This window comes from Schistocerca serialis, chromosome 6 (assembly GCF_023864345.2).
Source record: "Schistocerca serialis cubense isolate TAMUIC-IGC-003099 chromosome 6, iqSchSeri2.2, whole genome shotgun sequence".
NCBI classification, from domain to species: domain Eukaryota; kingdom Metazoa; phylum Arthropoda; class Insecta; order Orthoptera; family Acrididae; genus Schistocerca; species Schistocerca serialis.
This window is the reverse complement of record NC_064643.1, coordinates 310,057,533-310,070,831: the sequence shown is the minus strand read 5'-3', so window position 1 is coordinate 310,070,831 and position 13,299 is coordinate 310,057,533. Positions and strand designations below refer to the sequence as shown.

The window sequence follows — 13,299 nt, the reverse complement described above, 5'->3', positions numbered from 1 at the left end:
GTCTGTTTGTAACTCATATTTTGTACAGTCAGTTGAAATTGTGTCAGTGCATAGAGGTTCCTTGGGATGTTCCGGGCTTAACTGTGTTAATTTGTTTTGGTATGTGCGCAGTTGGGAAGTCCGTAATTTAATATTTACTAGTGGGTGGTTTGTACTGTAGGTATCTACGCTAAACTTGGCTTCTTAAGGGCCTCTTAATGCTTGAGTTTTCGAGCCTGGTTGGGGCTTGTGATTTTTGTTTCCCACCTCCGCAGTCTATCGGTACACTGAATGAGATTTTCACTCTGCAGCGGAGTGTGCTCTGATATGAAACTTACTGGCAGATTAAAACTGTGTGCCGGAGCGAGACTCGAACTCGGGAACTTTGCCTTTGGCGCTCAAGTGCTCTATCAACTTATATATAAGGAAAGAAAGAAAATCACCTCTTCCACTTCAGGCTTTGGCCCCTATCACTCATACTAGCCCCAAAAACCTATCTATCCTAAAAACAAAAACAAAGCTAGTGCCACCGCCACTTTCATCGTAAAGCTAACTAGGAAGGCCGTTCACCACTACTTCAGATTCCGCCCACGAACAAAAATTAAAAATGCCTCTGAACATTTTATTTAAAAAAAAAAAAGAAAAGAAGAAAGGAAATGGTACAATACTTTATTAAATTGTATTTGTTGCTCGTTTTGTTCTCATTAAGATATTTGTAATTTTTGTTGTTGTTCTATTTTTCTTTTTCTCCGTCGGGGGTTGTCCACAGCAGCCGGACGGCGGGGTGTCCTGGTCGTCTTCTCAATCAGCGAGGGTGAAACACACTATAATTACCGTTAATGACTCTCACCAGTCCACCATGTGCAATCTCTCAGTCTCTTCTCACACCTGGTAGCGTACCATACGACGCATTACGCCGTAAAATCGTGTAGTTACTCGTTAAATAATTCCAGAAATCTAACACCCCAGCAACACTCTCATTAAAAAAGTATGACAATGATATATCCTTAACCCACACCGTGGCGTTATGACGAGTAGCAGGGAAGTAAATGACGTCGGGATGGATCAGCTCGGTGGGCGGGCCCTACGGACTGAGGCGTCCGTCGTAACGACAAAGCCAACATAGGCCGTGTGAGGAGCCAGCAGTCGGCAGCCGTACCACAAATGAAATGGTGAATGTTGGTGTCGACAGCGGCGCATCTGGGGCAGAGAGGATCCTCGGCAAGATGGATCATGTGTAAATGTTGTCGGGTGGGGAATTTTTCCGTCGTTATCACATACCACAGCGCCCTGACCGTGGTGGGAAGGAAAGGGGAGTGTATGTTACTCCACACCCGTCTCCAGCCAAGCGTCGGATGTCGGCGTTCAACGAAATTAGCATGCAGCGGTCGTTGAAAGTAGTGGTAGAAGTCCTTGGTGTTAGGATCCCGCGTGGTCGGTAAGACATCCAACAGATAGCTCATGTCGACCAGATAGGTGCGAATGTGACACAGTGCTGGCGTGATATGTCCAACAGGAATCGGCGGACGGATGGATTGAGGCACCACCTCCTGAACTAGTGTACGAGGGAGGGTAGCCACGTCCGAAGTACGTAGGCGATGCATCGTCCGCAGGAAGAGAGCGCGCGCCGTGTTGTGCACGTTTATCAATCCAATGCCACCTACATGTGTGGGCAACGTTAGCGTGTCGTAACGGTTCTTGAACACCCTACCCTCACTGACGAAATGACCGATGGCCGCCTGGAACTTGGCAGCGACCGTAGCAGCCGTCGGGAGAACGTGTGTGTAATGATTAAGCTTCGGAGCGAGGTACACGTTGACAAAATGTACACGCATGATCAAGTCAAGTGTTCGAAAGTTATGGAGGCGAACTTGCGTGCGTATCACATTAAGTAGTCTGCAATACGTGTATGCTGCTGTACGCTGCACGTTCCCATGGAAGGTCACTCCCAAACACTTCATCGCCGGGTCTCTGGTAATGGGCACTGGCGTACTCGTTTGTAGTCCTCTGTCCACATCCATGCGTGCGACTTTCGCAGGTTGATACGGCTCCCGGCCACCTATACGTATTGATGAAGCCACGCGATCGCCGTACATGTATCTTCTGCGGACCTCCCCAAGAATACTACATCGTCCGCATAGGCACAACATTTAAAATGTACATCGCGGAGGCGAATGCCCTCCAAACGCTGTCGTAGACCATGAAGTGCAGGCTCGAGGGCGACAGCGAAGAGAAAGGCTGATAGGGCATCCTTGTCGCACTAAACGCTCTATAGTGAACGGTGGTGAACGGTAGCCATTGACGAGAACTGTGGAAGGGGCTCCGTGGATGAGAGGGAGAACCACACCTGCCGATATTGAGGACAGTCCCATCTTCTGTAAGACAGCGTGCAGGAAATGGTGGTCAACTCGGTCAAAAGCGTGGTCCAGCCAACAGGGCTACCCAAGCACGACTCACGCCGCATCCTCACAGCTTTACTTCTGCCAGTACCTCGCCTCCTACTGTGAGGATCGGGCGTGAGTCGTGCTTGGGTACCACAGTTGGTAAAACACTTGCCTGCGAAAGGCAAAGGTCCCAAGTTCGAGTCTCGGTCCGGCACACAGGATTAATCAGCCAAGAAGTTTCAGGCTGCCTGTTGTTCGTATACGACATCACAGGTGTCTTCTTGAATTTGTTGAAAAATCTACGGCTGTGGCACTCCATGACTATCTTTCCAGTTACTGTGTGTGTCCTCAAAATGAATATATGGTAAACCTTGTCATCAAAAATTAAAGAAGGCACTTATGGCTAGTCTCCTTCATGCTGAACGATTGACTTCTGGTTCTTGAGAGCAATAACTGCAAATGACGCTGATTTTAAAATGAAATGTTGCTTCATCACTGATGTGAAAGCAGATCGTTCCTGTGTTCACAGAACAAACGAATTTAGGAGTTCCATGTATTTCCGTGTTTGTGGGTAGGTCGAAATGGTCTTTTACATTATACGTTAGGTGATAGATTTATTGAATTTAAGAGTTACAAGGCATGATGAAGATTAGTGGTGGATGCTGTACTCGGCCCAGGACTTGGCGTACTTCTTCCTGTATTCTCCAGATGGGTCGTACTTGTCCAGCAGCTTCTTCATGAGGTCTGGGTGGCGGCGCGAGACCTCTCCGAAGAAACCTCCGATCTTCTTGTGCTGTGTCTCAGTGCACTTGGCGCAGTCTGTACGCACTATTTCGGGCAGCACCTCTGCAAAGGAAAATACGCTTACAATCGTAGAACTGTATTGTGCTTAGCGATGGAGTCCTATTAAGTATGTGTAGATTGGGGTGAGCAGTGCGTATATTGCTTAGTCGCTAGTGTCCTCAGGTGTCAAAACACAACTACTCGTTAATTTTTCTAGAAATACTACTGCATCGTCTCAACAGTACTGCCACATAATCACATTCCCAGATTCAAAACGTATCGTTTGAGATCAGGTCTGAAGTATCAAGGCTGTAGCCAATGACAAAAGATGAATGACAGATCCCAGGCGTTTTAAAACATAGCCATTTGGCTAATTGAGTATACTGCAGAAGAAACTATGGCATTAAAGAAAAAATTAGGTACCAACCAAGCTGCTACGTCTTCTTATGGGGAAACATCAAGTCAAGAACTTAATGGAACATTGTTGAAGTAAATAGTGGGCCATGTTTTACTGATTACCTTTGTTACGAGGACGTTTGAAAACAACATGATTACGGGCAGAATTATAAGATGTGCTACATTAAATATTAAGTGAAGAATTTAGGTTGTTTCCATTACACATATATTTAGTAGTATCGTATCTACTTGGGGAATTAAAGGTTTTAAGTTCTATCTTTTACTTCCTCTAAGAACGCGGGGAGTACGTATCTTGCATACACGATCATATGCCTAATTTCTTCAGGTATACATTTTTTGATATTTAACGTTAGTTTAATTTCATTACGTTACTATATTAATAGTATACACGCGTATTAGTGGCTTTTGTGATCTGTAGTTAATAGAATATTATTGTTATTGCCTAGACAAATTTTGTTAAAAGTATTGTAAACAACCATGAGCAAGAAGTGTTTGAGCTGACATAGGAAATTCAGTTATGGGGTTCTGTGCATCTGTTGTGGCAGATGGTTGCATTCGGGTGAATACAGTGCCATGGGAATCGGAGAAGTAAATGGGTACCTTCCATGGCATTGCAGATTATGTTCAAGGGATAGAAAAATAGCGGAACAGGAAGGTGGGAAGTGATAGCAACGAACAGGGGCCACAGAAAGATAACAATATCAGACAGTTTCATCATTGGCACAAACAACAGATTGGCCTTGCTACCTCAATCAGCTAAGGAAGAGTCTTAAGTAGATGAAAGTGTATTCAGCACTCAAGAGACTTTCACTAGGAAACCAACTGTTGCAAAAAATGTAGAAAGTAGGAGGAAAGTTCTGTTGTTAGGTAGTAGCCATGGAAGAGGTGTGGACCAGATCGTGCAGGAAAAATTAGGTGACATGTACCAGGTCACAAGTATTTTCAATCGCAGTCCATGTCGTAGCCAAGTGATAGAGGATGTAGCATCATTGTGCAAAGATTTTACAAAGGAGGATCATGTTATGGTAGTGGGTGGAGCGGGAAACAGTATTGATAGGGATCAGGGCTACAATATTCAGTGTGACGTAGTGAAAATAGCATCTACAACGAACCATACAAATGTTGTCTTGGTTCGTGCTATCATACGGTATGACTGGCCCCAATTGCACAGCTCTGTCATGAAGGTCAAAATGAAGCTAGATCAGTTGCTTCGGGTGGCTACTTTGTCAAGCATAGGTTTGGTTCCTGATGGTATTGGTAGGTGGGACTTCACAAGACATGTGCTGCATCTCAATAGGAAAGGGAAGGGTAAACTGTCTGGAATTATATCAAAATCTTTAAGTGGGGGCACTGGAATTCGTGGGAGTACTTTTTTAGGCTAAGATCAGTGTCGAATCATCCTACATTGATTGAAATCAATCTTCATGAAAAGTTCAGACAGGCAGGTACTAGAGATGTGAAAATATCTCAAGATTCTCATAACAGTACAGTGAAAAATAATGTTAGTATGTCACAAGATTCATATAAAAGCACAGTAAAAATAATATTAATATATTGCATCAGAATGTCAGGGGATTTAAAAACAAAGTAGATAAGCTTCTTGTTTGCATAGAAGATTTAGAAACGGAGGGTGGAATAGATTTACTATGCCTGTCTGAACATCATATCATCACAGGTATGGAAATGGTAAATGTAGGTGGATATAAGCTTTCCGCACATGTAAGTAGAGACACTATGGAGAGAGGAGGAGATGCCATATATATTAAAAAGGAAAAATTTGGGAACTAAAAAATTTTGTGTAGAGAAACACACAGAAGATTGTACATGTGATCTTAAAGACACTTTTACAATTGTAGCCATTTCCCCACTAGGAAATTACCAACTACTTTTGAAAAACTTGGATTATTTGTTGTGCTACCAGTCGGACAAAGGAAAGCAAATTTTTGTTTGTGAGGATTTCAACGTAGATATTGTGAAGGAGTTGGACCGAAGGCTCGACCTTGAAGTATTACTTGGTTCTTTTAATTTGACATCAGTTATTGATTTTCCTACTTGAGTGGTAAAGGAAAGCAGCACACTGATAGATAACTGTCTCATAGACCAAGATAAATGTAATTAAGTAAAAAATGTTCCTGTTAAGAATGGTCTGTCTGATCATGATGCGCCGGCCAAAGTGGCCGTGCAATTAAAGGCGCTGCAGTCTGGAACCGCAAAACCGCTACGGTCGCAGGTTCGAATCCTGCCTCGGGCATGGATGTTTGTGATGTCCTTAGGTTAGTTAGGTTTACCCAGTTCTAAGTTCTAGGGGACTAATGACCTCAGCAGTTGAGTCCCATAGTGCTCAGAGCCATTTGATCATGATGCACAGCTAGTTACAGTATATGATATAGCTCCATACAGTAATGCAAAACAGTCCTCCAAAGTAGTGTGCTCCATTAACGATTTAACCTTCAAAATTTTAGGGAAATCCTGCAACAGACTGGGATGAGGTGTGAGGGAACATGATGCTAAATTAAAATTTAACCTATTTCATGATACCTTTGAGAGTATATTTGAAAACAGTTTCCTAAAAAAACAGTGAAATATGCTTGTAAGAAACCATGTAAAAAAGCCATGGCTTACTAAAGGGATAATAATATCTTGTAAACAGAAAAGGGAAATGTATCTTATAGCTAGGAGGAGTAATGATCTCAAAACAATGAAAAGTTACAAAAACTGCTCAGGTGTACAGGGAACATGATGCTAATTTAAAATTTAACCTATTTTGTGATACCTTTGAGAGTATATTTGAAACAGTTTCCTAAGAAAACAGTGAAATAAAATTGTAATAACCAGGAAAATAAGCCATGGCTTACTAAAGGGATAAAAATATCTTGTAAACATAAAAGGGAAATATATCTTATAGGTAGGAGGAGTAATGATCACAAAACAATGAAAAATTATAAAAACTACTGCATTTATTAGGAAAAGGTATTAAAAAGTTCAGAAGTATGTGCATTATATCTGAGGTTAGCACATCTCATAATATAATTAAAACAATTTGGAATATTGTGAAAAGGGTAACAGGGCAACCGAGAGCACAGGAAGATTGTATTTCTATCAAACACAATGAAAAGTTTGTTAACAAGAAGTCAAAAGTAGAAAACATTTTAATAATCATTTTTTTAAGTGTTGTAGAGAAAATAGGTCCCTGATATTCATTAGAAAATGCAAAGCAGTATATGGAAGAAGCAGTACCTACGCAATTTGATAAAATTGAAATTCAACCCACCTCTCCCACTGAAATTATGAAAATAATAAATTCACTCAGAAGTAAAAGTTCATATGGAATTGATGGCATTTCCAACAGAGTATTAAAAAGCTGTTCTCAACAAATAAGTAGGATTCTCAGCCACATATGTAGTAGCTCACTGAAACAGGGAATTTTTTCCAGATAGAGTGAAATATGTTATTGTTAAACCATTGCATAAAAAGGGGATAGATCTGATACTAACAACTATCGCCAAATCACACTTCTGACATCTTTATCCAAAATTCTTGAAAAAGAAATGTATTCAAGTGTAGCATTACACATATTTGTAAAAATGAAGTACTAACAAAATGTCAGTTTGGTTTTCAGAAAGGCTTTTCAACAGAAAATGCTATATATGCTTTCACTGATCAAATATTAAATGCAATGAATAACCGAACATCACAAACGCAAATACTGGTATTGATATACGTTTATTTCCTTCCACAGCGACACATAACTCTGTTAGTGACGGACCAACGGTCATTGACTGTGCCGGTTTTTATCACCACCCCACTATCAAGATAATTCCTCTTTCTCTTCTTGCTAACCACGTAAAACAAATAGTATTATATTATTCACTAAGGAAGAAGATATATAGGTGGCCTGGCGTTGCGTTACAGCGTAAGGAGATACGCTGCACAGCTAATCAAATGTATATGCCTCAGAAAGGTTGACTGGTACTGCAGTAAAGCAGGATTTCCCTAATTTTACCCTGAGGACCAATAAGCTCTATATATTCTGAGAGAAGAATTAATTCCCTGTATGGAACCAGAGTATGGTCTCGGAGGTTGTTCACTGTGCACTACATAGTTCTCGCCGTATCACACACAGTTGACTGGAATTTCAGGCTGACTTATACCTTTATCCCAACCCATATTTTTATTTCTAAGCAAACTTATTGAAATTCGGGGAACAATCATATTCCAATCGTCATTGCTCCATTGGGACCCCTTTACTGCCATCTGCAGCTACCCGATTACTGAATACAGACTCACTGTATTCATGGCACAGGTCTCATTTTGAGTGTGAGCTTGTGGTGTGGGATTGGATTGGATTGGATTGTTTGGGGGAAGAGACCAAACAGCGAGGTCATCGGTCTCATCGGATTAGGGAAGGATTGGGAACGAAGTCGGCCGTGCCCTTTCAAAGGAACCATCCCAGCATTTGCCTGGACTATTTAGGAAAATCACGGAAAACCTAAATCTGGATGGCCGGATGCTGGATTGAACCGTCGTCCTCCCGAATGCGAGTCCAGTATGCTAACTGCTGCGCCACCTCGCTCGGTGTCGTGTGGGCTATACCATCCTACTGGGTAGCGGAGTGTAGACTACGATGGGGCTCACCCTTGAGCACCTTCCCGGCGGGTCTGCACGCTGCGTCTCCTTCTTCCAGCAGGCAGCGCATCGCATCCTGGACTCGAGTTTCATCCGACAGCAGCTCCTTCAGGTCCAGGCTGTCGAACGTGGCCGGGTACTTCTCCTGCAACACAGCACACCACTCACTGTAACCAGAGGACTCATTGCATGCACACTATTTCGTTGAAGGAATATATACTAAAATTAGCATTGGTATGTGTGTATGCAATAAATGTTACACGATTAATTTTATATGTACAAAAGGTGAAATTGTCGTTAACGACCACATCCCAAAACTTTGTCACCTAACTCGGGTACAGTAGCAGAAGATGAAGAAGAAGAAGTAGAGGAAACTTAAAAAACGACAGCAGAAATTGATCGTTGATACTGTCACTTATATTTCAAACTAGAACTCTGTTGCTTTACATATACACATGCTGTGCAGGCACTTACTGTGACTCTGTTTGAAATAGAAATATAGACCCATCGCAAACAGTTACTAAATTTTAAGTTCCTCTTATATCATTATTTTCGACGTATTTTGGAGGCTTTGCTCCTTCAACAGCTGCTGGTTCGCAGGTTTAGTTCTAGTTACATTGTTCTTAGAAAATCAGCGATGTAGAAGGATGTAGGTTTTAGATTTATCGCTTTTTGTTCAGAATTCTTTTGGTGGCTTCATAAGACGAAATACTCCCTTAATATTTGTTGCTTACCTTTCTCGAGGGCGCTGCATTTGGACTTAACACATCCAGACTTTACGGACATCACTAGAAATGTTACACACACCTAGTGTTTCCTCGTTGAGTGAGGTATTACATAGTTTTTCTATCCACGAAGATGTTAATTTTTTACAGTTTCTTACGTTAAAGAGTAATGTGTTTAGTCTGTTTCTCAAATATGTCATCCATTTAATTAAAAACACTAAAGCGTATGACAGAATTTGAATTCTGAATGATATTGTATAACTCTATTCTGTTTGTAATTTGATATATTTGCAAAAATAACATTTTCTACAAAAAGAGGATCTATAATAAATAAAACTAAGTGGAATCTGTTGCATATGATGTGGTTTCAGAGAAGAGGCAAGTTTCGCTAAGGTCCTTATTACTTTTGTGTGTTCGTTCTCAATCGTTTCGTTCAGAATGACAGCTCACTGTCGTATTTGGTTTCTGTGTCCTTCTGAGCTTTACACAATATTTTACTTTATACCCAATGATTGCGCATTCGAAATGGTCTGTCAGGTTTTTAACCAGTTTCTGACATTGTACTACAATTTTTTGCTAAACTTCACTATCTGTGGAAAATTTTAAGATAAAAGAGATTTTTAACTATCGTAGGCAAAAAGGCATCATGGATGCCCAGCTGCAGACCTATATTTTACAAATGTAGCTAATTAATTACGAATTAGAGACTCCCTTTTCGTATTGTCTTATCACAAATACATTTTATTTGTTTAAAAGTGTTTATTAACTGTATAATATGTATACAGCATTGCCGTAGATAATAACTGTGGCTAGTGTGGTAGTCCATTACCTCTGTCTGTATTACAAGTTGATTTTTCTACATGAATTTACTTTCCTAGACGATAAACATATTTGTCATTGTCGCCTTGAGTTGTGATTTATCTATCGCTACTACGACCTAACGTGCTTGCTGTAGTTGAAAATGTTAGTCAGTTTAATAAGTCACGGATGCAAAATACTTAAGTGAATTCTTTGTAGACGAATGGAAAAACTGGTAGAAGCCGACCTCGGGGAAGATCAGTTTGGTTTCTATAGAAATATAGGAACACGTGAGACAATACTGACCGTACGACTTATCTTAGAAGCTAGATTAAGGAAAGGCAAACCTACGGTTCTAGCATTTGTAGACTTAGAGAAAGCTTTTGACAATGTTGCCTGGAATACTCTCTTTCAAATTCTGAAGGTGGCAGGGGTAAAATACAGGGAGCGAAAGGCTATTTACAATTTGTGCAGAAACCAGATGGCAGTTATAAGAGTCGAGGGACATGAAAGGGAAGCAGTGGTTGGGACGGGAGTGAGACAGGGTTGTTGCCTCTCCCCGATGTTATTCAATCTGTATATTGAACAGGCAGTGAAGGAAACAAAAGAAAAATTCGGTATAGGTATTAAAATCCATGGAGAAGAAATAAAAACATTGAGGTTCGCCGATGACATTGTAATTCTGTCAGAGACAGCAAAGGACTTAGAAGAGCAGTTGAACGGAGTGGATAGTGTCTTAAAAGGAGGATATAAGATGAACATCAACAAAAGCAAAACGGGGATAATGGAATGTAGTCGAATTAAGTCGGGTGTTGCTGAGGGAATTAGATTAGGAAATGAGACACTTAAAGTAGTAAAGGAGTTTTGCTATTTGTGGAGCAAAATAATGACGATGGTCGAAGTAGAGAGGATATAAAATGTGGACTGGCAATGGCAAGGAAAACGTTTCTGAAGAAGAGAGATTTGTTAACTACGAGTATAGATTTAAGTGTCAGGAAGTCGTTCCTGAAAGTATTTGTATGGAGTGTAGCCATGTAAGGAAGGGAAACATGGACGATAACTAGTTTGGACAAGAAGAGAACAGAAGCTTTCGAAATGTGGTGCTACAGCAGAATGCTGAAGATTAGATGGGTAGATCATATAACTAATAAGGAGATATTGAATAGGATTGGGGAGAAGAGGAGCTTGTGGCACAACTTGACTAGAAGAAGGGATAGGTTGGTAGGACATGTTCTGAGACATCAAGGGATCACCAATTTAGTACTGGAGGGCGGCGTTGAGGGTAAAAATCGTAGAGGGAGACAAAGAGATGAATACACTAAGGAGATTCAGAAGGATGTAGGCTGCAGTAGGTACTGGGAGATGAAGAAGCTTGCACAGGATAGAGTAGCATGGAGAGCTGCATCAAACCAGTCTCATGACTGAAGACCACAACAACAACAACAACAACAACAACCAGTGAATGTGAATGAACCACGGCCTGAAACATGGAAGCAAAAATGGAAGAAAAATTTCAGGACAAGTCTTTAATGAAGGTGTAAAATTCAAATCAACATAGAAATTTATCTAAATATGGAAGCAATTTTGGATACCATGATGGAAAGGACTATGCCAATTTCACAGACTGAATAAAAGTAAGTTGTCGTACGACATATTCAACTGCTGGGTGGTTATAATTAAACTGAAGCTACTCACGAATCAGTATGGCCTGTAATTGTTGTATGGTAGCGAGACCTGGTAATTATGCAAGTGCGTTAATGTGGAACCCATGTAAGCTGGAAAAAATTAGTTCCCAATCTGGCCACAAGGCGCAATTCTAGCCCTGTAAAACATCTCTCCGACGTTTCCGGCGCCACATTCAACAAATTGTGTAAGCAACGGTTAATAATAAAGTCAACAGTATTCCTTTCTCACTTGTTTAACATATTCTTCCCACGTCCTGTTCCTAATCTATTACATATGGAAAAATTTCTATACTTCTTGCATTCACAGTGCCAGATTTGCATCTGGTGGCAAAAATTGGAAAAAATTCTTTTTCCAGCGTAAGTCGGTTCCACTTTAAAGCAGTAGAATATTTACCAAGTGTCGGTGCTTTATGACACTGACAGCCGACACTGGGCCACTGTGAGTAGCTCCACTTTAATTATAACCACCTGGTAGGTTTTGAAGAAGACAGCTGAAGTTAGGAATAATTACAAACTTGAAGTCATATATTCCGTATTGAAACTACGGCAGTCTAAGAAAGTGTAAAATGAGATATCTGAAATATTTGGGACCCCATACAGTACATCGTTGTACGAGAATGGCAGCATGGGGCTTCTGACATTACCCACCAGACTGCTTCTAGACTTATTTGAAAAGAAAGGTCCTACAGCAGTTCCTTTATGGTGCTCCTGAAGTAATTTTGCTGCCTGAAAGCTCTGTGGACAACTGTGTATGAAGAATTGTGGGCGCTTATGGAAGACTGTGTTCAACTGAAGACAGTGCACTAGAAACGCGGAGTGGCCCTTGGCGACGAGAGGTGATGCTTACCTCGGCGGCCGCGATGAGCGCCAATGAGGCGCAGAGGAGCAGAGCTACGTGACGGTTCATGCTGGTGGTGTCAGTGCTGTGAGCTACCTGTTGTCGACTGTGCCGCAGCGACGGGTGGCGCGGCTTATATGCAGGCCTGGCGTGGCCTGGAGTGGCGGCGTATCGCTCTGTGGCTGCCGGAGGAGAGAGCGGGGGGCGCACACCCGACACCACAGCCCCTTCATTCACAACGGGCCACGACCACATCCACCACCATGGCCGGTGTTCCACATTGATTACAAGCCACGACCAAGTCTCCTCAAACGCTGCCCACTGCCTCACCCAACTGCCAATGACACATCTAGGTACAGGAATCAACATAAACCAGTCGTTTCCATAGGTGTGTACAGGACCTTCCAAAACTTTGTTATTAAATTCTGTGAGTTTCAAAGTAAATTTCGTTTTTTCTAGGCAAATTCTCAGTCTATATTGTTCCGGTTTTTAGTGTTCCACACCTGAGTCAGTAGAAGAGGAACCATTATAGCATCACTTTGTTGCGTCTGTCTGTCTGGGCGCCTGTCTGTCGCACTGTTAAAACCTCTTTTCCCAAGAAAGAAATACTTAGAAATATCAAGGCGAAATTTATATCACATTTTAGGCTGTAAGGTCACTGACGGTGAAAAAAATTTAAGCTTCTAGGTTAACAATGTCAAATAGATAAGGCTACTTATGTCACATATTTCGTTACTCGCTAACTAACTCATTAAAACCTACGGGGTACTTCATGTTGACCTAGAAATATGAAATTTGACAAGAAGCAAAATTTCACATTACAACTAAAGAAAAAAAATCCGAAAATTAGTAAATCGGAATTATAAAACACTAAAAAAATTCTTTTGTGATGTTTATTACCTGTCTGTCTATTCATCCATCTTTTAAGACCTCTTATTATCAGGAACAGGTAGACACATCAATTTGAATTTGTATCATATTCTAAGGTCTGTAGTCCTTGGCGGTGTAATTAACTTAAGCTTCAAAGTCAATGGAATCAAAAGGTATGGCTATTTATGTCACAA

At 41.2% G+C, this 13,299-nt stretch overlaps 1 protein-coding gene across 1 annotated transcript in view; it reads right to left on the bottom strand.

Moving 5' to 3' along the window:
* LOC126484840 (ejaculatory bulb-specific protein 3-like) overlaps positions 1 to 12,490 on the bottom strand; it is a 69,479-nt gene extending 56,989 nt beyond the window's left edge. The window contains exon 1 of the mRNA XM_050108435.1: positions 12,245 to 12,490. Coding sequence (XP_049964392.1) covers positions 12,245 to 12,490 — 246 coding nt within the window. The remainder of the gene's footprint in view (positions 1 to 12,244) is intronic.
* Positions 12,491 to 13,299: the final 809 nt, after the last annotated feature.